At 41.3% G+C, this 24,386-nt stretch overlaps 3 protein-coding genes across 13 annotated transcripts in view; 1 reads left to right on the top strand and 2 right to left on the bottom strand.

Moving 5' to 3' along the window:
* Nucleotides 1–24,386, top strand: part of cdh23 (cadherin-related 23) — a 186,107-nt gene that overhangs the window by 144,035 nt on the left and 17,686 nt on the right. For 5 of the 10 annotated variants that reach the window (XM_044373469.1, XM_044373468.1, XM_044373472.1 and 2 more), the window contains 11 exons: nucleotides 203–351; nucleotides 4,671–4,731; nucleotides 5,232–5,380; nucleotides 5,681–5,816; nucleotides 6,338–6,726; nucleotides 7,135–7,236; nucleotides 7,378–7,380; nucleotides 7,552–7,701; nucleotides 8,559–8,687; nucleotides 9,357–9,485; nucleotides 9,719–9,946. In XM_044373469.1, the coding sequence (XP_044229404.1) occupies nucleotides 203–351; nucleotides 4,671–4,731; nucleotides 5,232–5,380; nucleotides 5,681–5,816; nucleotides 6,338–6,726; nucleotides 7,135–7,236; nucleotides 7,378–7,380; nucleotides 7,552–7,701; nucleotides 8,559–8,687; nucleotides 9,357–9,485; nucleotides 9,719–9,946 (1,625 nt within the window). Of the gene's footprint in view, nucleotides 1–202; nucleotides 352–4,670; nucleotides 4,732–5,231; nucleotides 5,381–5,680; nucleotides 5,817–6,337; nucleotides 6,727–7,134; nucleotides 7,237–7,324; nucleotides 7,381–7,551; nucleotides 7,702–8,558; nucleotides 8,688–9,356; nucleotides 9,486–9,718; nucleotides 9,947–10,715; nucleotides 11,210–14,925; nucleotides 15,013–24,386 lie in introns of those variants that run through there. The other 5 variants (XM_044373475.1, XM_044373474.1, XM_044373471.1 and 2 more) reach the window with 5 other exon arrangements.
* Nucleotides 440–4,658, bottom strand: LOC122997382 (uncharacterized protein C10orf105-like). Of its 2 annotated transcripts, none has more exons than XM_044373479.1 (2): nucleotides 3,997–4,658; nucleotides 440–1,717 (listed from the first exon to the last, which is right to left on the bottom strand). In XM_044373479.1, exon 2 carries the CDS (start codon nucleotides 1,703–1,705, stop codon nucleotides 1,208–1,210), a length of 498 nt encoding a protein of 165 aa, XP_044229414.1. In that variant the 5' UTR covers nucleotides 1,706–1,717; nucleotides 3,997–4,658; the 3' UTR covers nucleotides 440–1,207. The 2 variants fall into 2 exon arrangements, with proteins under 2 accessions (XP_044229414.1, XP_044229415.1); XM_044373480.1 differs by lacking the exon at nucleotides 3,997–4,658 and adding an exon at nucleotides 3,268–3,658.
* vsir (V-set immunoregulatory receptor) lies at nucleotides 10,876–23,361 on the bottom strand. The gene is made up of 7 exons (XM_044373478.1): nucleotides 23,026–23,361; nucleotides 16,584–16,991; nucleotides 16,234–16,284; nucleotides 16,025–16,135; nucleotides 15,753–15,780; nucleotides 14,912–15,087; nucleotides 10,876–13,138 (listed from the first exon to the last, which is right to left on the bottom strand). Exons 1-7 carry the CDS (start codon nucleotides 23,108–23,110, stop codon nucleotides 13,101–13,103), a joined length of 897 nt encoding a protein of 298 aa, XP_044229413.1. The 5' UTR covers nucleotides 23,111–23,361; the 3' UTR covers nucleotides 10,876–13,100.

The raw sequence follows: 24,386 nt of genomic DNA, 5'->3' as shown, positions 1-24,386 counted from the left end.
AATTTAATGTAACATGTTAACACATAACTAGTTCCATTTTGTGTACATGTTGTAAAGATGGGTTTCTAACTTTTGTATTTACAGCTTTTTCATGTGGTACCGCCATGTCTCTTTCATTTGTCCTAGTGTTATACCTAAAATTAGCATAAACCTGGATGACTGTAACTGATATGTTTGTAAATGTGTCTGTTTCTACACATAGACAACGGTCCAGCAGGCAGCAGGAGGACAGGCACAGCAACTGTATTTGTTGAAGTGCAGGATGTAAATGACAACAGACCTATCTTCCTCCAAAATAGCTATGAAACCAGCATACTGGAGAGTGTGCCCCGAGGGACCAGCATCCTTCAGGTAGAAAACACACACACACTGCTTAACAGATATAGAAACATACTGCACCTTCAGCAGTCTTTTTTTTTTTAAAAGTCACTTTATTTTCTAATGTAACAATCACAAAACACAAAGAATCAGTTGGCTCAGGTTGCATTTGTCTTTTCAGTATTGATAACCCATCATATCTGATAACGCTGTCAGCAGGTTCAGGAATAACAGAGACCTGCATGAAATTGTACTGTAAAATAATTCCTAGTGTTTGTCTTAACGCACATGAATTACCAGATGGATGTGGTTTACTGCAGCAGAGCAATTAGCTGAGTGATTTAGAGGAGTGATACTTGTCTCCAGACTTTGAATGTGATTGGAGAAAATTCCCTCCTCATAAATCACTATTGTTGAAAATAGCATGTAGACTTAACTGAGCTGCTGTCATTTGAGGCCTAAACTTGGTCTTGAAAGTGAGTTTCTTTTTTAAAATTCACATCTGAGGAGCTCATATACTTTGTGTTAGAAATTGAATTTAATCAAATTTTAATTTGAGTTTTGATGATTCATCAAACCCTGCCTGAGAGAATCAAATGGAGTCATTGTTAGATTAAATCATTACACTCCTGGTGAATATGCTGTCTGCTATAGATAGTAAAATGATCAGTGACAAAAATGTATAAACACTGCTCCATAGCTTTTTAATTGCCTCATTTGTAAGCACGTTGTAGCAAACCTCATCCATCTAGCATTCAAAGTATGTTAAAACAAATGCTAAAAAAATCTTATTTACCCATACCTGGTATTAGTGATAATTGCAACATAAAAAAAGCAGTTTAACTCTGATTTGGGGAAGCAATCAGTCAGTCCTTAAGCAGTCCTCCAGTTAGATTTCAGTGACATAGTCAAATAGACAAGGCATAGTGACGTGCGACTCCACGCTGGTCTCTGGCTGTGCTGTCTGTCTGTCTGGAGACTGGGAAGCATGCGTGCTCTCACGCTCGTGTGGCCTACGATGCGGCGGTCTTCTGAAGGAGAGGTTGTATGAACGCCGATAGGAGCCCAGCCTCTTCCAGACCTTGAGCTGGGGCTCACTGGACTGGCTTTTTCCATGGGTCAAGCTCTCCCCTGGGCCACAGCTCGCCTCAGAGTCCCCGTCCTGTTCAGAGGGCCGGCACACTGCCAGGAAGGCTGCTAACCCTGCCAGCAGCAGCGATAAGCCCAGCACCACCATGATGGTGAATTCTGGGTCATGGATGTCTGAAGAATAGGATGAAGGGAGTGGGGTGGTGGGAGAGATGGTGGTGGATGTTAGGCTAGACAGAGTGATGTTTTCTGTGTTGGAGGAAAGGGTAAAGTTGGAGCCTGGGTCACTGGTATTCATGTTGTCTTGGCCCTGGATGGAGAAAGAAACATCAGATTGGAAATCTAGGGATGTGTGTATGTGTGTGTGTGTGTGTCTGTTTGTCTGCTTATGTTTGTGGTTGTTTTTGAGTGTATATGTGTGTGTGTGTGTGGTCAGCCTCTATCAAAGTACAACAGCAGCGCTCTTGATATGCCGTGTTTTGCCTCACTAGCCAAGCCTAACCAAGCTGAGTAGATTTATTTGGGGGCTTATTTTCACTTTAGTGGGATCATATACTCAAGGGCTTACATTATACGTACACACACATACACACACACACGCACAAATATGCACAGAAACGCCTGCATGCACATGCAGATGCGGTGAATGTTTGGCATTTGCGGCAATTATGTAGCTATTAAATCAAGGACTACAAAACAGTCAATGCTTGACAGGCTTTCTTCAATGTAAAACAAATTAGGTTTATTAAAATGCCCCTTGTAAAATGTAAGGCACCCCCCACCTTTTCTACCCCGGTCTCCAATTATCCCCCTCTCATTCTCTGCACCCCCATCATCAGCATAGTAACATTTGTAAATGTCATCGTCCTTAATTCAGCGGAGACAAAGCATGGCTTATCGGTTTAAGGGAAACACATTGGGACGTGAAATTATTTTTAAGACCAAATGCCAGGAAAGCTGTGAAAAGGCCAGTGGAGCAGGATGGCTCGTTAGAGAGTCAGTTCATTAGTCAGCGCCTCCAAGCACATACGCTGCCTCACACGCACACATACACACATACACTCACAACTATTCAAACACAAACTTTCCTTCTCACTACACATACTGTTGCTTGTACTGCACATATTCATGATTAGGCGCGCTGCTCTTAAGCTTGGCAGCTTAGTAAGGTACTCTCCCTCACTATCACACCACATTGTTGCTCGTCCAGATCTGACTGCTCAGCTAGTTTTGAAGCACTGAAACTCATTTCCTAACTTCTTTATGAGCACACTTTGTCTAACCTATTCACATTTGTAAAGTTTGATCAATTGTGCGCTCACAAGTTTTCCAGTAATTCCTCAGTAGCACACTCGCAAAAGCATATTCGATTTTTTTTTTATTTCATTGCCTCTCGATTGCTCTCTGATTTATGGTATTTCTCACCATATTTTCTCTGTATTATCCACATAGTGGAAGCACAAATTGAATGGGGAATATAGTAACAGTTCATAGATGTCAGATGTGCAACCTGTTTGCTAATATTCACATCCACATGCCAGATAAGTCCTAATCAAACTAAACCAAATGCAAACACAGCAGTTTCCACATACTCCTACAGACAATGTGTAGTTACTCAAGCACATGTCAAGCAGCTCTCCTGTCGAAATGTGGATTTTAGGAGTTTCATTCCAAAAAATAGACTCCACAGCAGACATGCAATACATATTGTAACAGACATTAATGAGATTTTTAGCTTTCTTAGGCCCTTAAGACTTGAACCATGTCTATCTCTAAAATACCAAGCAATTCACATTTTTCCTCATATTGAACCTGTCGTGATTTGGAATAAAACTGTTCAAAAATACAGTATATACTCACTCCCACACTTTAGAGACTCTTTAAAACAGCACCTTGCTTAGTCCCAGTAACTGAGGTCAGACCTGTTTCTTGGCTCCACACACTTGTTTTTCCCCCCTTAAACTGCTGCTTTCCCAGAGACAGAGGGGAAAACGCTGGGGAGGAAGAGGGAAACAAGGAGGGAAAGGGGGTAAAATGTGGGTAACAGCATCACGGTTGAAATACCTCACTTTTGTTTTAATGCCAGGGAGCCAAAGACAAAAGTGTGTTTTCTGAGCCACGCAGAGGCTTAGTGAATAATCTCTCAATGCTTACACTCCACATGCTTACACTTACAACATCTGGCTCTGCTAGGTAGTCTTACACTTTATACACCCCCATTTATGGCCAAAGTGGTGCAGTCCGCTGTGTAATACCCTATTCATCACTCACCAATCTGACCCCCCAGCCTCTTTTTTTCTCCCTTCACCCCCTCCCCTCTCCTCCTCTTTCTCCTCTCCTCTCCACATCTCTTTATAAAGCTAATGAGACTGAAGTTGGGCCCCTCTTCACATAGGAAGCGAGAGAGAGCAAAAGAGGACACACAGGGCAAGAGAGAGAGAGAGAGAGAGAGGGAGACTGTGAGAGTGTGTGTGTCTGTATTTGTGTATACCTGAGTGCACGTACATGTGTTTAAGTGTCTTGAGTGTGTGTGTGTGTGTGTGTGTGTGTGTGTGTCTGTATGCAATTGAATATGCACTTTGTAAGCACCTCCACAAGTTTTGACAAATCCACAGAGGAGCAGGGTGTGACATGAAGTCAGCCTTATCCAATGCCAGCATCTCTGTGCCTCTCTGGATTCAGAAGTCAGTCTTATGACATGGCCCATTCACCAGCAGCCCAGCATGCTCCACTATTTATCTGTGTACACTGTGGAGCCATGCTGTCTGTGCTGGCTTTGGGGTTTTCAGCTGCTTCTGGCCTTCTGCCTGTAACACAGAGAGAGAGGTACTCAGTGCCAAGCCATGCTGGCGTTGTTGTGGTAACAGCACACTGGGCAACAGTGGATGTGTGGTGAAGGAGGAAACCATCTGATCAATAAAAAATAGAGTGAAATGTACTATATATCATGTGAAATAGTATGGGATAATCACACCGGAGAGGTAAACACTCAACATCCAACTGAACAACGGACTCTGATCACTGGTAACCAAATCCATCTTCTCAAGTCTCTCATGATAGCAGCTGCAGTATAGTGGTTCTTGAATATTGTAACATTCTCCATGGCCAGACTGCAAAATGACTGTACCAGTCATAAAGAGAGATTAATAGTTATTTACTGGATGGTTTGTGTTTCCATGTTGTTGTAGATTTTTGTTATGTCTGGTGTCCCCTTGTAGTTATTTTATGTAAGTGTTGGGTTTTGCTTGTCTGTGTTTGCACAGGTACAAGCTACAGATGCAGACCAGGGGGAAAATGGCCGAGTTCTGTACAGAATCCTGACTGGTAACTGTGCTTAAATTTTCCTCCCAGATGGCATTTACATACATTGTCTCCATGCTCACCAACACACTGAGCGAGCGTGCCCACATGCTGCGCAAAATTACTCAATTACTAAAATAACTGACGGTGGTGTCTTTGAATCAGTTGTTCAATATACTGTAGGTGCAGGCAAGAAATTCCCCCAAAAAGTTTCCATATCAAGTTTCTGATAATCATTTCATTTCTCTCTTTTCCAATACAATTTCACTTCTTTTAAAACTGTCTTGAAGCAGTAGACGGCAAATCACAGCCACAGCTTGTATTGGAGGCGAGTGAAATTATCTCACCCAGTTGGCAAATGCTTCTGGAGAAACTACTCAAACCATGAGACTAGATTACATGTTTTGCTAAAAATGTGCATTTTGTAGAAATGTCTTATACTCTGTCTCACTTTCCTTCACTCTTTTCTTGTATTTCCTGTGTGTGTGTGTGTGTGCTCACGAATTGTGAATGAATGCATGCAGGGAACAGTAACAATCTGTTCAGCATAGACAGGCAGACAGGGCTGGTGACAAGAGGCCTCAGGGCTCTGGACAGAGAAACCAGCAGCTCCCATGTGTTGGAAGTGGAGGCCTTCAACAGTGACGAGGGCAGCATGAGGAGCTCTGTGAGGGTGAGGAGACACGGGGAGACAAAGGGGAGGGTAGCTGGGGGGTGGACACGACCAGTGTAGATGCTATAAAAAATTGTTTAGCATATTTTGTGTTGAAGTCATTTGTGCTTTTTACTATAGAGCATGAAGATTTTTAAAATTAAAAGGAAAATGTGGCTGTTTTTTGAAGTGTGACAGCAGTGCAGTCCTCAGAAGATCCAAACCTTTAAGAGAAAATAGCCAAGCCCCTTTCCCAAAGAGTGTATTCCTCAAAGTTAATATGTATAGTTGATGTATAGCTTCAAATGTCCTCCCCTGCAGGTGATCGTATATGTGGATGATGCCAATGACGAGGTGCCAGTGTTTACCCAGCAACAATACAACCGTCTGGGCCTTAGGGAGACTGCTGGCATTGGCACTTCTGTGATTGTGGTTCGCGCCACAGACCCTGACACTGGTGAGTTCAGATAGGTGATAGTTAAGTCAATTAGCAGAAGCAAGCAGAGGAAGCAGAGCATGAAGTCAGTTCTTGTCGACCCTTTAGTTTTATCCTCAGAATGAAAGAGAAAGAGACACCTCTTTTTACACCTTGTTGACTGTATCTGGCCTTTAAATCGCTACTTCTCATCCACACTTCCTCTATTCACTTCCTGTTCTGTAAAGTGTTTCTTAGATACATTATGACACATCTGGTGCTGTGACAGACATTTTCCAAAACAGTAAAGCAGGCCTGAACTTAAAATAAACACAGGCTAGCCAACAGAGCCAAATGTTGACAACACTGTAACATAAAACACAAACAAAACACAAGGAGGTTGTTAGCGTGTTGTAACTATAACTACAATACCACACTGTTACAAGATTTTCAGGTTGATTCCAAAATATCCAAGGTTACTACTTTAAACTCTCATAGTTGTTAAAGTTATTGTAAATAATCCATGCATTTCCTTACCAACCACCCTTCCTCTTTCTGTTCAGGTGATGGTGGAGCTGTGGCTTACGCACTTGTGTCTGGCTCAGACCGCAAGTTTGAGGTGGATGTAAGCACCGGCCTGGTAACCACCGTGGACTACCTAGACTACGAGACCAAGACCACCTATCTGATGAATGTCTCAGCAACTGACCAGGCCCCGCCTTTCCACCGAGGCTTCTGCACCGTCTATGTCACTTTACTTAATGAGCTGGATGAGGCCGTGGCCTTCTTCTCAGCCGGTTACGAGGCTTCGCTTCGTGAGAACATTGCCACAGGGACAGAGGTGGTTCAGGTGCAAGCCCAGTCAGCCGACAACTTGAACCAGCTGACTTACAGATTCGACCCTGATACGTCACCTGCAGCTCTGGCCCTCTTCAAGATAGACAGCGTCACGGTGAGTGGGAGAGCAGTGGGGGAAAGGTCATCGATGATATGAACACAATGTACGTGCCTGTTTTTTGTGCACTTCAGAGGCTACACCCACCTTCCGTCAAATATATTTTTTATCCATTAACCACAGTGTGACACGATAACACCTCTTCCTTTGTGATATAAGCTAGCGTTCTTTTTCCTCTCTGTCAACTGATCAAAGAGCTTGTTTGCTTTGAAGTAATTTGGTTTCTTTGATAGTTGAGAAATTGGGGATTTTTCTTTTTTTTTTTGGTAGATTTTTATGATACTTGTTAGTCTTTCTATGTCTCTGTCCTTGCTCCGTGTCTGTCGTATGGGGAAGATTTTTATCTTGTATGGAATCTTTATAGAGGTGGAGATACAGTGTATGCTGATGTGTTTAATGTTTCAGGGCCGTATCACAGTGACAGGCCTGCTGGATAGAGAGAAGGGAGATATGTACACCTTGACTGTTGTAGCCGATGATGGAGGACCTAAAAAGGACTCCACTGTGGTACGGTGCTTCATTCTGAATTTTATGTTCCTACTCATCTTTTCATGTGCAATTTATTACAGTGGATGCTGTGTCTATTCCGTTGTAGAAAGCTTAATGGCATTCCTCTTTTATTCATTGCATCTCTCATTGGAACTGCAGAAGGTAAGATGCTCTGATCTTTTTATAGGGCTAAAGCACAGCATAAAATGTGTTCATCTGAAGTATGTGAAGTGATTATGTCGTATTTTTACAGTGGGTTTTGGTTATTTTAGTCATCTTAAAAATATCATTTGGCAAGTTATAGGGCCTACATTTGATCTTACCTCTCGACAGGTGTCAATCACCATACTGGATGAGAATGACAACAGTCCCGAGTTTGACATCACATCTGATACTTCAGTGGACATCCTGGAAAACACACCCATGGGGAAGAGAGTGGCAGTAGTGCTGGGAAGGGACAAAGATGCTGGATTGAATGGACTGGTGAGACTGAAAGAGAAAGAGGGACAAACAAGGGCTCAGACAGATTTAACTAAATCTGTAACTTAAGTTTGAGGGTCCTATATGTGGCATTTTAACAACAATTGATCATTATCACTAATCATTAAGTTCATAAACTTATAAACAGTATAAATACTGAAATTACATCACCATGAAGACAGGCCTTTACAGTGCATTTGACTTTGTTAATTTAACAGGAAATCTTCTCTGCTGCTTTACCGCACAAAACAAAATATGACACAGATGTTATGCTTCACTCATTTTGGTTTTTGCAGCTTTTCATATGATGTGTGAGTACTCTAAACATTCACTTCACCTTTAAGCAGATTATTACCTTATGAAAACTTGAAGCTCAACTGATTGTCTAAACAGTCTCCAATTGATTTTGACATCTCAGCAAAGTGATCCACTTATTTTGCTAGAACCACATTTTTTCCTCCATACCGCTTCAAGTTTTTATTTTTCCTTTCAGTTACACCCGGCTTGTGCAATTTTTTCTCTCTGTCAACCCAACCTCCTCCTGTTTTAGTTTATGAATTCTTTTTTCTTAATTTTCTGTCTTATTCATATGTGCAGCGGCATTTTTTCCCACGTGTTTTTTGTATATTTTCTTAGTGATATGTGTCTGCTCTTAGTCATGTTCTGTTTCTCCATGTGAGTCTTAGTTGTGATTCTTCAGCATGTGCTGGGATTTATTCAAGGTTCAGAACCTGCCAAATACAACTGTTTATGATAAGTGTTGCTGACTCAACCTGTTGATAGTGTGACATTTTCATTCTATCATTGTTTCCCCCACTGTCTCTTTGTCTCTCTCATTGTGACTCTTCAATCTCCTTCAGGTCAATTTCACTCTGGTGGCAGGCAACATGCAGGATGTATTCAAGATCAAGACAGTGAACCACACCTATGGGGAGGTCTATGTCAATGCTCCTCTCGACAGAGAGTCAGTGGACCGTTACCTACTAAAGGTCAGACAGCAACCTACTTTCATCCATGAGATCTTTTATCACATACCTCTTACATTCTTCATGACTACATAACACCTTTTTCTAAATGCACTCTAAACAAACATCTCTAATCATCCTCAGAAATTAGTGTGTTCATTGGACATTACTCATAGTAAGAAGGTGACAGAGAAAATACATTTTCAGTGCCTTTAAGACATCATTTGAATGGTGTTGTTATTCATCAATGAGTTGGTAGATGTTCTCTATATGAGCCTATGAGCTTCACACTGATCTAACTCATCTAACACTTAAACTATAACCGTAACTCAATAGATTTCTAACCTCAGTGCAGAAACAACCTTCACACAGACACTGAATGTTTATTGTAGACTAGTAGTCACTTGTTAGTAACTTGAGTATGAGCACTGGAATATAAAAAATCATGTGTGGTCGTTTTTTTAAGGCTTTGAGATGATCTGAGCATATCAAAGTATTTTCATGTCAATCTATATGTTTATCTTTTTATGTAAATGAAAAGCACCCTGAAACTTGGATTTATTTTCAACCAAGCACCAAAGAAGACGGACATATACTTGATTTCTTTGCCCTCTGTGTGATTCTATGCTGTGTCCAAATGCATGGTCAGGCTTACATACTAGTACATAGCAGAGCATGTGTATGTTGTTACAGGTGCGTGCCATAGACAATGGCTCACCTCCCAGACAGACAGACCACTCCCTCACCGTCAACATCCTGGACGTCAATGACAATGCACCTGTTATTGAAAGCCAGAGGGGATACAACGTCAGCATAAGCGAGGTGGGAGACACACTAGCACATCACATGAAGCATGTTGTGATGTAGCATGTTCCTTGAATGTAGTGTGGATCTAGTTCTTGACCCGAAGCTTAACAATGTCACTGTTGAATAATTACGGGTATGAGCGGTGATTTTCAGTTGACACAATAATATGTCACCATGCAGTCACAGGTTTGTGTTTATTCTACAGCAGGCAATTTGAATTGATGCTTCTTTTATGATGTAAATTGCAGAATGTTGGAGGAGGTACGTCAGTCCTCCGAGTGATGGCTACAGACAAGGACATCGGTCCCAACGCTATGCTGTTTTACTACATCACTGCTGGAAACCAGGACCTAACCTTCCGCATGGATCGTGTAACAGGAGAGATGGTGACACGGCCGGCCCCTCCTGACCGTGAGCGCCAGCAAGAGTATCGGCTCATTGTCACAGTGGAAGATGATGGCACGCCACCTCTGTCGGTAAGACAAAAAGAACAGCAACAAGTAGTTCACTCCAAAAACCATCTCGATGTCTCATCATGTGATGAGGTCATCTTCTTGAATCAAGTGACATTTTCTCTTGATATTTTATCTTATTATGGTTGTGGGTCATTTAGGGGATTTAGTATCACTAGGGTACTATTGTGCCCTCCTTTGGTCACTCATTGTACTACAATCAGACTTAAACAATATGCTCATTCTGGGGACCCTGTGCACTGATGTGTGTAGCTGATCACTGACTCTATTTCTACCAGATATTAGATATGAAACACATTAAGACCTCCTGGTTTCAAAGCCCACACATGAAATTTAATGGTTGGTAGATCAGCTGTGAGGGCACAGGAAACACCTTCGCTTGTAAACAGGAAAGCCACAAGCCATACATCCAAAAAGACGATGAATGCTTTTCCTGTTTAAAAACATCTGCAATATTGAAAGGCACTTCTAAAGTTGCATGCATACAGAAGGAGTTATGCACTGTATGTGTCACAGGTCCATGCATAGCCACATGACTGACAGCTGTTGTACTGTATTTGGCCTGCATTTTTTTAACTCCTGTCTAGGCCAAGTAAGACATGGATGGTACAAGCCTATAATAAAGTAGCTCCTGCACACACAAGATACATACATAGGAAACGCAAAAGGTGGAAGCAGCACTGGAGAGAGGACATGGCAAGCACCAGTCTCTGTGTCTTCTTATAAAACAAGATACTAACATTATTTTATCATTTTCTCTCCTCAATGTCAGTCTCCCTCTGGTGTGCACCATTTTGGAGGCACACAAGTGGAACAACCTTCTTCTGTCTATAATGGGTCCCCGGGCAGCAAGTAGCACGTCCTTGTATAGTGATAGTTTTGGAGACCTGCCAGTTAAAAGGAACAATGATTTCAAAGACTAGACACAGGACTTCAAGGTGTAAGAACTGCACTTTATTATACAAGCTACAACCAGGACAATTTAAATGCAATATACATAACAAACGCTTTCACAGCAGCGTTCTGCCTATGTATCTAATACAAGCTTTGTACGGCAGAAAACACAAAAACACATACATACAGCTGCAAAACTGCGTGAAAGTCTACACACACACACACACACACACACACACACACACACACACACACACACACACACACACATACATTTAAACCAGATCTGCACACACACACAGGCAAATTTGAAAACACAACACCCTTGCACAAGACTTTGGTTTGACTACTTATGAAAGTACTCACATGTTCGAAAAACAAAAACAAAATACATATGTAATACCCTGTACTACACACCTGCTACACATCATTTGGAGATGATATCCGCTGAGCACCTACTGTACATATTTACCTCAGTATAAAGAACAACCAGTGGTTCCTCACAATAACAATAACAACATTGCAATCGTCTCACTTTCTGTGATCATTTTTTGTCATCTACATCTACTTTCATATGGTTTGGTTAACATTTCAAAGCCATTCCTCCACACTAAATAATATTTACTCATTTACAGTCTCGTTGCACACACAAAAATAGAGAGAACTCTAATATACATATCCCAACAATAAAATCAAGACACATTTAAAAAATCCACAAAATCAAGAACTAGTAATATATGTTATAAGCCAAATTTTGCATGAGGGCAGCAATTAAACTTATTTGCAGTTTTACGATGATTTTTAAGTAAAAATGTATTGTGCTACATTCAAAAAAATGTGAATAAACAAAACATAAACGATTTCAAATTTTAAAAAAATCTAATAAACTGTACATAAGCATGACCAACAATCATAACAACTATTTAAAAATAACCATTACATTTTTAGCACTTAATGATTTTATGAAAATATTTAAGGCTACTGTGAAGTGCTGCATTTCTGAGAGAACAGGAAGGAAGAAGTATTTAGAGCAGCAGAGCTGACAGTAACTGAGATAGAAGCCGAGGCCAACTGGAAATGATACCAAGCAACAGTATAATGCCATAAAACCAAGTAATATTGGGACCTCCATGACGATTGAGTCCTCTTTGGTATGAAGCTGTTAGAGCCATTCATTACAATGACAGGAATGAGAGAGTTGCTTTTTCACTTTCACACCCTTAGTTTGGTTCACTTGGTCCAGACCAGAGAGAAGCTAAGACAGATAGTTTCCTTTTTGGTCAGTTTTACTTTCTCACTGACACATGGAGTTACACGGACTGACAGATAACTCCTTCACTTGACAGTTATGGTGATTGTCATCCTGCATCATTAACACTTAAGGATCAATGAGTAAAAACCAAGTTTATTCCAGTGATTGACAGAAAGTGATACATCTACATGACTTTTATTGCCAGGACACAAGCATGGCACAGTTTTGCTTTGGCCCCTTTTCATTTTCTCACGTGTAAAGATATATACATCTACACTCATGTGTTGACGTGCATATCATGTTAGCATGGTTACCACATGATTTTGTGGTACCGCATAATTACGTGGGAAATTGTTTCTTTGACAGTTTCCACTATTAGCAGATGGATTGTAATAGTTTTGCTTTCAAAATTATGTTGAAATATGTGATATATACCAGGTGGTTTAAGTTTGATTCTTTGGTATGCACTAGGTTTCAAATAACAGCGTGCACACCAACATGAATGAACTGAACCAAACAGGTAACTCACCAGAGTTTGTCTGAACGAACTGCACCAAACAAGTTGGGTGTGAAAGCAGCCTTAATTTCCACAGGATCTGCTTTATCACTCCTAACATGCTGCACCTGCACACAGCAGGACCCTACCCTCAACACCCTAGTAACGTCTCAAGCAGCAGGCCCCACCAGACCAGGGCACCTGTTGGTCCACGAGCTGTTGTCAGCGTTTGGATGGAGCGTCACACACATACCCAGCTACATACCCGCCACAACACAAGTGCTCACAAGCAAAAGTTCGCTTTTGGCCCCCAGCTGTTGTTGCAGGTGGAACAAATTTCTGAATAAAAAATACCTCCTGCAGTCCAGACATTGTACAGATGATAATCCCAGTAGAGGTAATTGTGAGACAGACCATGAGGGCAACATTGCTGTGAAGGTAGAAAGAAGAAGAAGAGAATCGCAGGACTGTTTCCAGGTCAGCAGTTAGAGCAATGAAGGAGGTTTCACCCCCCTTTAAACCTGCAGCAAGTCTGGAGACTCAGGGATGGTGTCTGGAATAGAGAAAAGTGCAGGTCAGTGACAGTATAGAGATGATAGCAGGTAATCTACACGTATCAACCTGCACAAATACACATTTCACATCCATGTGGTGACGTGGAAATTTAGATATGTGGGAGTTTGCGCATTCACATTTGTGCTTTCCGTTTCTGCCAGACATATATTGCAAAAGACACAGGACCGCATTTCTTTTTCAAATCTTCCTACTGAGTGCTGCCACCATACGCAGAAACTGATAGATTTCTCTAGAATAAGTTTAGTTCAGATAGAAACCCAGTAAAAAAAAGGAACAAAGAGGTATCAAGTCTGAGTTGCGACAGAAGAGGGAACTGCTGCTAGTTAAATTCCGCTCAGTTGATGGTCAGCGGGTCAAAAAAGATGAAGTGTGACTTTTATCCATGCAACAGAAAACTTCAGATATGAAACCAAGCTGTGTATACTGCACAACATTTGTAGACCTCTGAAGGAAATGAGCTCTGTCAAATGTAAAAGATATGTTTTCTTTCAAGGACCACTGATGGTTTTATCAATATTTGTGTCTCTCTCCAGAGGAGGGACATAGCTGTAATCTGAGATGCCATCAAGCAGCGGAAGTTTCCATCTGTCACTTATTGTAAGCAGAGCTTTTCCCACTAGTGACATTACGCTTCTAGTTCTATTTGGGCACATAAGGCAAAACTGCAGCATCTCAATTAGTGCACTGTTACCGGGGGTGGCTGACTTTCACCTCCTGTTTACGCTTACCGCAGTGTTCACAAGTTATGTCAAGTTCTGACATACAGTTTGTGGTCAAAGGATGAGCCCCAGTAACTATTTCTAAGACTAGTTAATTCTTGCACACTAAATTGTCCAAGGTCAGAAAAATAAAATATATGTGAAGTTTTTTTCCTCTCCCATGTACCATCTGAGTTTGTGCTACCAGGAAACAGGGCAATCCACCTTAGTATGCCCGGAATGTCTGCACAGGTGCCCCGGGAATCGGTAGAAAAACACTCAGGATTGAACCCCTTCACCGTAACTAATGTTTCAGTATTATTTCAAGTTGAGGCAGAGAGTACGGCTGAAGGGGCCATTAGTGTTAAATGAGAGTGCTGATGGGTGGAGAATGACTTGTGAGGGAGGCAAGAGAAGAACTGAGAGGATGACAGCATAAGCAAGTGGTTTCAGCTGTGTGGGGGAGTGAAATTAAACTCCCTACGCAAAATTTTTTTTCTTTTAGTCACATCAGATTCAAACCAGCTGTTCCTGAGTGTGAACATGTAATTTTGCACAAGAGCGTGAGCGTCACTCCGCCAACACTTCCGTCATATGCGGGATGTTTCAGCAAAATGCACATCTAGTTGGTTTTTGATTGCATCAGAGTCTTTTGTCATACTGAGTGTACATTTTGAAACACGTATTTCCAGAACTATACACTTTTGCAATACAGTTATGTCCCAAGTACTTTTGTACTTCATTTGAAAATATAATAGTGTGAATCTGAGGGTAGTCAGGTGTATGCTTTCAGAAATTAGTTAATAATGCCTAATCTACCCATGGCTACACTCACTCCTAAACTGAAAGTCACTCACTGTGAGATTACTCATACTTCATTGTGTTATAGTGATAGTCAGAGGAAGGTTTTAGCCAGGCTAATGGGCAGAAAATGAACAGAACAGAGAATGGGTCAGATGTCTCAGCTTGTGCCAAATGAGTTAAGTGTCTCATTCTGTTTAATAAGCATCTTTGTGTATGTGTGTGTGTGTGTGTGTGTGTTTGTGTCCTACCTTCTATTGGGAAGAACACATCCCCATGAATAGGAGGAGTGAAGGGGGTTCCTGGCTCAGACAAGAGGTGGCGTCCTGTCTCTGAGGACTGCCTGGTCATGATCTGAGAAACGGTGCGCGTCTTAATCTGCGGTGATCCCCCGAGAAACACGGGGTTCTCATGGCCATGAGCCTCACTGAACACACACAGATAAACGTACACAAGAAAGAAAAATCATCACGATTAGGAGGAAATGCAGATGTGATGCAATAAACTGTTTCAACTCATCAGTTGCTCAAGACAGAAGTTTCATGTCTGTCTGTGTTGTTTTCTTATAGTAATCAATGCTTGGTGTTTCTTGGTCAGTAATGGACATTTAATACTGTATCAAAATGTTTTGAGTTCATTTAGTGATTTGTAATACATGTAGACTCTCTGAAAAGTGAGATGTTGTCAGTAGGCCACAAAGTCTCCCTTTTTATCAGAAAGTAAACTAATAGATTTCCCATAAAATATATTCAAGTGGCACAAAACATACAGTAATATGCAGTGTAAATGCCAGTAAGGACCAATGTTCTGAGCAAAAGCTTTTCTTGTTGTACAGTAATGTTATGATGTATCAAAATAAATGTAGCAATGATAAAGCTATATGTTGTTGTTCTTTAGCATGAATCAGCAGAGATGTAACATGTTTAGGTACAATCAGGTTGTTTGGCTGAAACTATTGTGTAAAAAATGTTAACAGTGTGGCCAGTACATAGTAGAAAATCCATGTACACAGTATTATTATTCTGAAGAGCAGGTGTGTTATTGACCATGGTCCGTGAGACCAGCTGCCTGACAGACTGTGGGAAAACATACCTGTCCATCCTCACCAGCTCTTGTGCACCTGGGAGAAAGGAAACGGGAAATAGGCTATTGTGAATGAATTGAAACAGAGCGGAACACTACAGATAGAGTGTGAATGTGCTTCCTACTGTGTGAAATACAGTTAATCCACGTCGCTGACAGGAAATGTGTGACGGACAAAACACTATGGGCTACCCGGAGTGAGAGATTTATATTTGACCCATGGTGTGGACATGGAAACAAATGCGTGTGTGTGCTTGTTTGTGCATATCAGTAATACGTACGTCTGCTCGACTGGGCGTTGTGCCTCTGTTTGTACACAAGCACCAGAATAAGAGGCAGTGAGAGCAGAGCCAAGATGCAGGCTGCAATAGCCAAGGCCACTGGCACAGAGCCTGGGGATACAAAAGACAGACTGTGAGTTAAATAAACTGAATAACTGGCCACTTATTTCTTAACTACGAGGCGTGAAGGCTTGAATAAGGTGACATACCTCCAGGTGGCGTGGGATCCCAGACAGTGCACTCTTGAGATCCATTTCTCCCTGGAAAGAGAGAATAAATACATTGTTTCTCACATACATCACAGTATAGAATTGGTTTGGGTTTTTTCCCATTAAATGTAACAGTTACATTTCACCACAGCAAATGGTCTTTTTGCACAATGGCGTAGGCCACACTGAGCAATCACAGACCACATTTCATGGAATGAAGGAAATTAACATAACAACCTTGTCCTTCTTAGCAACTTGATTAAGTCACTGTGATTATGAAAGTTAACTTCTTCCCCTTTCAGTTTACCATATATACTGAACATTCACACCCATTAATTCAATATCCTTACGTGGTGACACTTGGAGTAGAACGTGGCTGTGGGGTTTCTGCACGATGCTTCCGTGTTTATGTTCCACATGGATGTCTAGGACCATACAGCAGTAGCGACCCTGGTCAGCGTGCGTCACATTCTGCAGAAGCACCCAGAAGTTGTTGTCTGTAGATCCAAATTGCAACCCAGGGGGCAGGCTGTGGGAATGAGAGTTAATGACAGTACCGCGTGGGCCCTGCCGTCCTGAACAGTGCTGGTCACTGTGCTGTGTGAAAAGCCAGGCGCGTTTCAAGACATCATGGTCGTACATGGTGGCACCTCTCTGGGCACACAACATTTTGACAGTTGCTCCCTCGGGACAGGTGTAGTACAGGTGGGGGGCAGAAACACCCAGTGTAGCATAGGCATGAGACATCTCGCCATCGGCTAGAGAGGAAAGACAAGTATGAAGAATGTAAAACATATAGCAGTTTCAGTTCCCTAAGTTAGACCTTTCAGCTAGTGCTTCCTCTCCGAATATTTAACAGCCAAAACAAGTTCTACCAGGTTCGAGAGGATAAAGTTTGGGGGTATGACTGTGGTTTGGGTTATAGTCTGACAATCATTCTACAGGAGGGGCATTTTGTATGTAGTGGAAATTACAGGAACTGCTTCAGAATTACAACTCAGGGAACACAATTCCCCAGTGTGTATTGCAGATGACAAAGAAAATCCAGAGGAAAGAGGGGATTATTTTTAGTAAAAATATTAAAGTCACATGTTTAGTTTATTTTGATCGCAGTGGCAACTAGATGAACTACATGAAATATGACATATTAATGGAAGACAACAAAATTAAAAGACAAAAAACTTTAGAGGCCAACAAGGTTTTAATGATAAAATAGATTATTTATACTAATACAAGTACATTATACTTTTTCATTGCAGCTTTGTTTTAATTGATTAGATATGGCAGATTTACGTTTCATAAAAGTACTGTCGTGATATCACAGGGTATATTCAAACAGGAAATTGCTAGTTAAATCACAGCTCCATTCAAAAGATTTCCTAGCTAAAGTTAGGTGTGATGAAGTTCCTGCCTGGTACCACTAGTCATATCACAAATAACCACAGTGCAAAAACAAATTATCACAACTTCTTTAATATCTCAATGTGGATTTAAAGCTACAGTGCTGCCAAAAGACAACAACTTCCCACGTCCTATTTCTGCATACTACATGCTTCCGGGGTTTTGTGCATTTTGGGTCAGCACAGTATGTTTCCTGCTCTGTGTATTCATACTGTGAGACAGTACATAGTCTACTGGCTAAAATAAATATACTAACCTCCTGTGGGAGTTAAATTGCCTGTTCCTCCCAGACAGCTACAGCCAGAGATACTAGCCAATATATAAAGGATCTCATGTGACATGTCTTTTGCCATCAAACTTGGTAAAGTGTTGAAACTTAACATGTGTGTGTATGTGTGCACTTTTTAACCTTGCATCTATCATTGACAGAAATAGAGCAAGAGAGAGACTGGCTCTGGGAGGAATGAGGGTATACATTTTCACATATTTCAGGTTGAATTGTAGTATATACTGAAGGTCACTCCTCCAACCACCACTGACTATTGCTGTGTAGTATCATTACCCAGTAATTGCAGTGAAAAGGCCATTTCTACCTCACAAGACTGTCAGATTCTTTGCTCGTGCCTTTATGTACATCCAGGAAACCAAAAAAGACAGCTGTGAGATGTTTCTTTACATAGTGCATAAACGATTCTCTTCAACCATTTGTGTACTGCCTTCAACCACATCCTGCTCCGAGTTCTTCATTGCAGCAGAGGAATGCACAAACTCTTGATGTGTGCTCTGAATGATTATTTCATTGCAGTAACACAACAAAGCCAACATATCCTCAGGCTAAGCAGTCTCTAACTACTCTCTAAACCTGTTCTATGCAATGCACCTTCACTACACAGTTATCGTGCAGCATCAACACAAATAATAAATGACTCTTATATCCAGCATGTAAAAGCAACAGAACTCTGTCTCTCTCAGTTTTAACACATCATTACCACCCTTTATCTGTGACAGATCGCGTTGTGGTTTTGCATCCAAGAATGCTGCGTGCTGCAGAGAAGACAGGAAGGCTGCTCAGGAGTGTGTGTGCATGCATATTAGAAATATGTGTGGGTGGAGTGGACTGCAGTCAGAAAGTATACATGCAAGTATTATCGCAGTGGCACAATGTTTTTTGTTTTGGGGGGGGGGGGGGGGGGGGGGGGGATTGGCCAGTGCCAAGAAGTGAGGAGTGGACTTCCTTCCTGAGTTGTCCCGGCACGCGAACACGGCTCCCACTCCTCCCACTTCTCCTCCTGTCTGGCTCCTTACTGTTGAAAACTAAATAACAGAAGGCTACAGCTGCTGCTGCTGCTGCACAGCTCTTTATGGGCTGAAAATTTCAAGCAGGTTGCACCTCTACTCACATCCCAATCAGTAATGATGTTACTGCAGGTGTTTTCCATCTGTTGTCAAAGGCAAAACACATGCTGTTGCATCACTGATTGGACTCCGACATGCTTCAAAGTTTAAACCCATAGAGAGCTGTGACAGCAGACTTTTGTGATTAATGTGGAATTAAACATTTTCATTGCACTACCACTGTTTGCCTGTGGGGGTAGGAGAAGCACAGTGTGACAATGATGATTTGATGTGTCAATAATAGCTTGTGGCCAAATAAGGGGTTGGTTTACACTCTGCTGGATATTACATACAGTAGCTGACCAGCCAATGACCCCTGCTTTTTGATTAGCTGTGCATGTTTGTATATACAGTATGTGTCACAGTGCGTGAGGTACGTGCCATGTTCCCGGGTGTGTGAATGAACTCTGCACTACCCATTGTGTGCTAGGAGCAATAGGATGACCAGGGAGGGTGATTAAAGTGAAACTTGCCCCCGCGGCTGTTCCTGCCACTGTGGTGGGACAATAGGAGGGGAAGCCCTTCTCCTCTCCTGTTTCACACCCGCCCTGCCTTCCTCCCTGCCCTTCTTTTTGACAACTCTCGGTTTCTCTATCCCTATTTGCACTAGTGAAGATGGATTTCTGGCAAAGGAGAGAGTTTTTGTAATAAAATATGTTCAACATTAAATCTAACATTTGCCTGATTGAGAGCCAAAAAGATACTAGGTTGCCAGCTAGAAAACCATTACACACATCACATATATTTCAGATATAGCTTACTGACAAGATCAGGCCTTTCTACAATAGTTGTGTAAACAGTGAATATAATTTGTTTTTGCATCTTAGGTGCCATGTGGGTGTTGTTTTCCATAGTGTCAGCACAATCCGAACTGTTTTGATGTGGTTGCAACCAGGTACAACAAAGCTTTTCCACATATCTGGAACAGATGGGATTTTTTTTTACTTGTGTAGACCAGACATCTGTGTTTTGGCTCTATTATAGATCTAAGTTTCCTCCTCTGATCTCTGTTCTCGGGATCCTGATAGCCCCTGAGGGCCCAGAAACAGGCCCTCTTTTGTTTTAAGCTTGAATGCCACCTGTTAAGGACATGTTGCCTCTGACAGCTTTCTTTCTTACATTCAGGCATGCAGCATGGCCTGTGTGAATTAATTAAACATGTCCTCAATTCTGCTATGTTGGCTACTTTGGAAACTCTTCTGTCAAAGTCTATTTTATTGCTCTTCTGTATTAAAGAGATCCTAACACAATACAAGCCAGTAAACATACTCTACTGGTAAATCTGGTAGCCTTTCACTTGCATGAGTTCACTGCCTGTGTTTGTACAAGTGCTTCCCCACACACCTCAGTCCCCACCCTTTTTCACACCTGTAGTGATAATGATTATCCAGCCCATTAAAGGGTGTTAATGAAACCAGCAGGAGGATCCCAGATTAGCCCCTCAACGCACACACAAAGAGAGAGAGTTTCAGTTGAAGCTGCTGGCATACTGAGCAGATGTATTATGCATCTTTTCAGTAATAGGAAGTGTGGCACATCAGACACAAACTACCCATAAGGGTACATCATAAAAGGAAGTTGGTTACGAGTCAGACACGAGCCGTCGTACTCAGATGTCCACAACATTTCGTGACAATTTTCATTTCCTTTATACTCTTGTCAACCAATTTGTGCTAAACTTGTTTGTGAAAAGTTCAGTCCTAGTTCCACACTTCCTCTTCTTCCTCCGCATTTACTTCATGAATTTAGTTACAACACTACAGCATTGTGTAACAACAGCTTCGTAAGCATATTTACAACATCATTGCAACATCATTTCTTCTTAAAACTGCAGCAACAATGCAGCTGAAATGTCATTTTGAAATTGTAAATGGGACTTTTTGTATTTTTGAAACAGAAGAAAATTACTTTTTGCAGCAAAGTTTGCAATTACATAACTTTAGCCAACGGATTTAATTATTATCAAATAGTCAAGTCTTTTCCTGCTTACTCTTTCAGTTTAAAGGGCTTCTCATAATGTGACTACATTGCTGTGCTGTTACTGTACTGTTACTATTTCAGATCTTTACTGTCCAAAGCACATTAGGTTGCTGTTGTTGCTGCTGTAACTAGAAGCAGTCAATACCCTGTCATTGGTGGTCAATGCTGTATCCTTGGGCTGTTCAGAGAATCACCAGTGTGGGAGACACATTGTGACCAGCAGTAGAGAAGGTCACTGTTGTTAGGGGTTTTTTTTTTACCTCTCACTGCATATTGAACATGTGACACTGAGATGATGACTACAACTGTTTGAAAAACCTTTAAAAATGCAATATCTGCAAAAGTCACAGAACAAGGGTTTCCCCTCCTCTACTGTCTACTTCTTACTCATGCACATGCAGTAAGCTCCCACACATAAACACAATTACACCGGAGAAAGATTTTGTCTCCCTGAGGACTGTTCTTGTTGATGAGATTGACCCAGGAAACCATTTTTATTTGCTGCACCCTAATAATGATTTATTCATTTAGTAGAGGGGATCAATGCACAGCATGAGCTGAGGAGGAGAAAATAGTCGAGACGAAGAAAGAGAGAGTGGTCACATCCTGCAGAGTTCATTGACCATTTTTGACTGTGCCATTGTGCTCCATGGAGTGCAAATGCTTATCTCGACGGAGAGGAAAAGAGACACTGATTATTGGTCTGTTTATCTCAAGTCGTGGTTTGTGGAGGAGAAACCCATTATTGGCAGTGGCACAAACAGCTGTTTTCATCATAGGCTGAAAGGAAGGAAACTTCCAAACAAAGAAGACATAACAGGGCAGGGCACTGGAGTCTTATAGGTAATCTTGAGTCTTTTATTGGAGCCTCAAGAGTTTCCACAGGATACATAAATACTGAAATGACTAACACTGTTTACACTAAAAACTATTACAAACTGTACATTAGATTAGCACTTTTAATTGATATCTTATTATCTACAAACATTTGAAAACTAAGTATATTCTGAACGATATTATTCGATATTTTTCTTGATGAGTTGGTCTAAAGGTTTAGTAAACATCCTTATTTTCCTTTCACGGGTTTATCGTGAGTTCATCTAAATGGACCAAATCCTAAAGCCGAAAGCCGATCACCTCTGCGAGGTTTCAGGGGCGTTTGAAGTGAAACACCGCGCGCCCTTTAGGCAACAGCTGCTTCTCCTCTCCAACAAACTTCAAGCAGTTACCAAAGTCCTTGCCAAATCTCCACATTTGATTACAGCCGCCGCTAAAACACTGGATTTCTGTGGAAATGCAGCAATAACTTATTTTCAGTCGGTGGGTAAATTACTAGGTCGCTGAATTCATCTCAGACAAGTCAACGCACTTGACGGTCTAAAAACGTGGACAGCCACGCTCCAGTTTGCGGCTAAGATGGATTTACACTTTACAACAACCCACGGGAGGGGCTTTAAAACAGCTTCACACCAGATGTTCCGACTCAAAACAACAAATGACAACAAACGGAATCTGAAAAACTTATACTTAACAGTATATGTGTTTACGCCAACATTTTTACAGAGAGTTCTAAAGATAAGAAATCCCTGGTTACAATCAAGAAATTAAACTGAGTTTGAAAATAGAGAAGTTAGTAAGCTGTAAAATCAACAGAGCTTAGGCTAGTTATATCAGATCAGTCATTTGACAGCAGTGTCCTGACACCGCTTTTATATATAAACCCCTCTGAGTTCATATTGATGACTTTATCACCTATTAGGCTACTATACAGTACAAACAGTACTTTTGTTTTTCTAGACTTACTGCAGCATTACCTTGGCTATCTTATTTCGTGCATGTCGAATATCTTTTCGTTTAAAGTGAAAAAAGCCAACAATCTACTGTTCCCATCAGTGAATTGGTTTGTCAGTTAAAGAACATTGTCAACAAGCTGGCACACGCCCGAACAGTTAGATCAGCCAGTTAAACAACAACAGCTCAGAGGAGGATGGCAGTGTTTTTTTCTTTTGTGCTTACCTTCAGCTATGTTAAACAGAACACAGCAAAACCAAAACATGAACTTCTCCCAAAGTGGACTCCGGCGGGGTAGTCCCCACGTCATGGTCGTCTGGATGTTGAGCCAAAAAAGTTGAAAAAACTACTTCTACAATTAACTTAGGTTAAACTCTTTTGTTCCCTTCACTTTCAAACTGGGCAATTTAACTCAGCTTTAAACCAACACACAGAGATGTGGGTGACAGTCCCTTGACACTTTGTTTCCAGCTCAATTTGAGCCTTCTGTACTGAGCTGAGAACAAACCACGTGATACACGGAGCCACAACGATCCTCCCCCCACTGTCAGTCTCTCGCTCTCTCTCTCCCTCCCCCTGCCCCACCCCCCACAGAGTAGCAGAGATGAACAAGGTTGTCTCTTACAGGCAACGTAAATATACACAAATAAATAGTGCATAGGAAAAAAAGTTTATAAACTAGGCACAAAACGTAAAACGGCTACTCCAGAAATGTTGTATTGCACTACAAGGTTGGGCAATTTTTTAAAGATTTTCTCTTGATTAAAAAAAAGAATGTTCAAAATTAATGAAGCAAAGGCAGAGATACTGACTTCTAGTCCTTATTGTTGGTTACACTCCAGAAACACTGGATCCTACAATTCCCATAATGCAATTCAATAGCATCTTTAGTTTGACATTGGCAGCTTGGCCTCTAAAAAGTTTCCTAGCAGAAGCCTGTAGCATGATCAGTGTTATCCTTTTTTCCTCAAACTTGCCAAAGCTCCTCCAGAGCCACAGAAAACATCATACAACTGTTTTTAAAGGCTACTCACATGACTAATGGCCTGTGCTATTAATATGTAAAATAGGTGGAGTGGCCCTTTAACTTCAGGAACTATAGAGTATAGTATAGTAGTGCTAAGTTGAAATGTTTGCAGTTTGTCAACACACAAATTAATATAGTATATTTCATACTAGATAAAGCCATGGTGTCTGGATACTCAGCAGGTGTGTTTTAGTCTTATTATTATGCCATCTTTCACTCACCAACACACACACACACACACACACACACACACACACACACACACTGCTTGCAACTTGTGCTGAAATCACAGTTTTGTGAAATCTCAACAGCTTCTTTAACCACCACAGCCTGAAGCTGCCAGCCAGCTGGTCCATCTTTTTAGTAGCACTGGGATGGAAAACTAGCTGGGTCAGACTGGTCTCTGCACTCAACCTTTATTCTACACAATTATATTTTTGCGTTCATATCAGAATCTTTCAGTGGTTTGATGAAGTGGAATATTTTTAGGATTGTACTGCTGTCTTTCTCCCTCTTCACTTACATTTTAGATTTTGCTTTTTTCCAGAGTCAGTAGATG

This window comes from Thunnus albacares, chromosome 14 (genome assembly GCF_914725855.1).
Source record: "Thunnus albacares chromosome 14, fThuAlb1.1, whole genome shotgun sequence".
Taxonomy (NCBI): domain Eukaryota; kingdom Metazoa; phylum Chordata; class Actinopteri; order Scombriformes; family Scombridae; genus Thunnus; species Thunnus albacares.
Note: the sequence above shows the minus strand (reverse complement) of the source record. Positions and strands in the feature narration are given on the sequence as shown.

Bases quoted from the DNA above. Each gene is read 5' to 3' on its own strand.
- LOC122997382 (XM_044373479.1), bottom strand. From the start codon at position 1,705: ATGAATACCAGTGACCCAGGCTCCAACTTTACCCTTTCCTCCAACACA.
- vsir (XM_044373478.1), bottom strand. From the start codon at position 23,110: ATGACGTGGGGACTACCCCGCCGGAGTCCACTTTGGGAGAAGTTCATG. The intron at 16,136-16,233 runs GTATGTCACCTT...TTGTATCCCCAG, and splicing joins GGATCCCACGCCACCTGGAG to GCTCTGTGCCAGTGGCCTTG. The intron at 15,781-16,024 runs GTACGTATTACT...CCTTTCTCCCAG, and splicing joins CAACGCCCAGTCGAGCAGAC to GTGCACAAGAGCTGGTGAGG.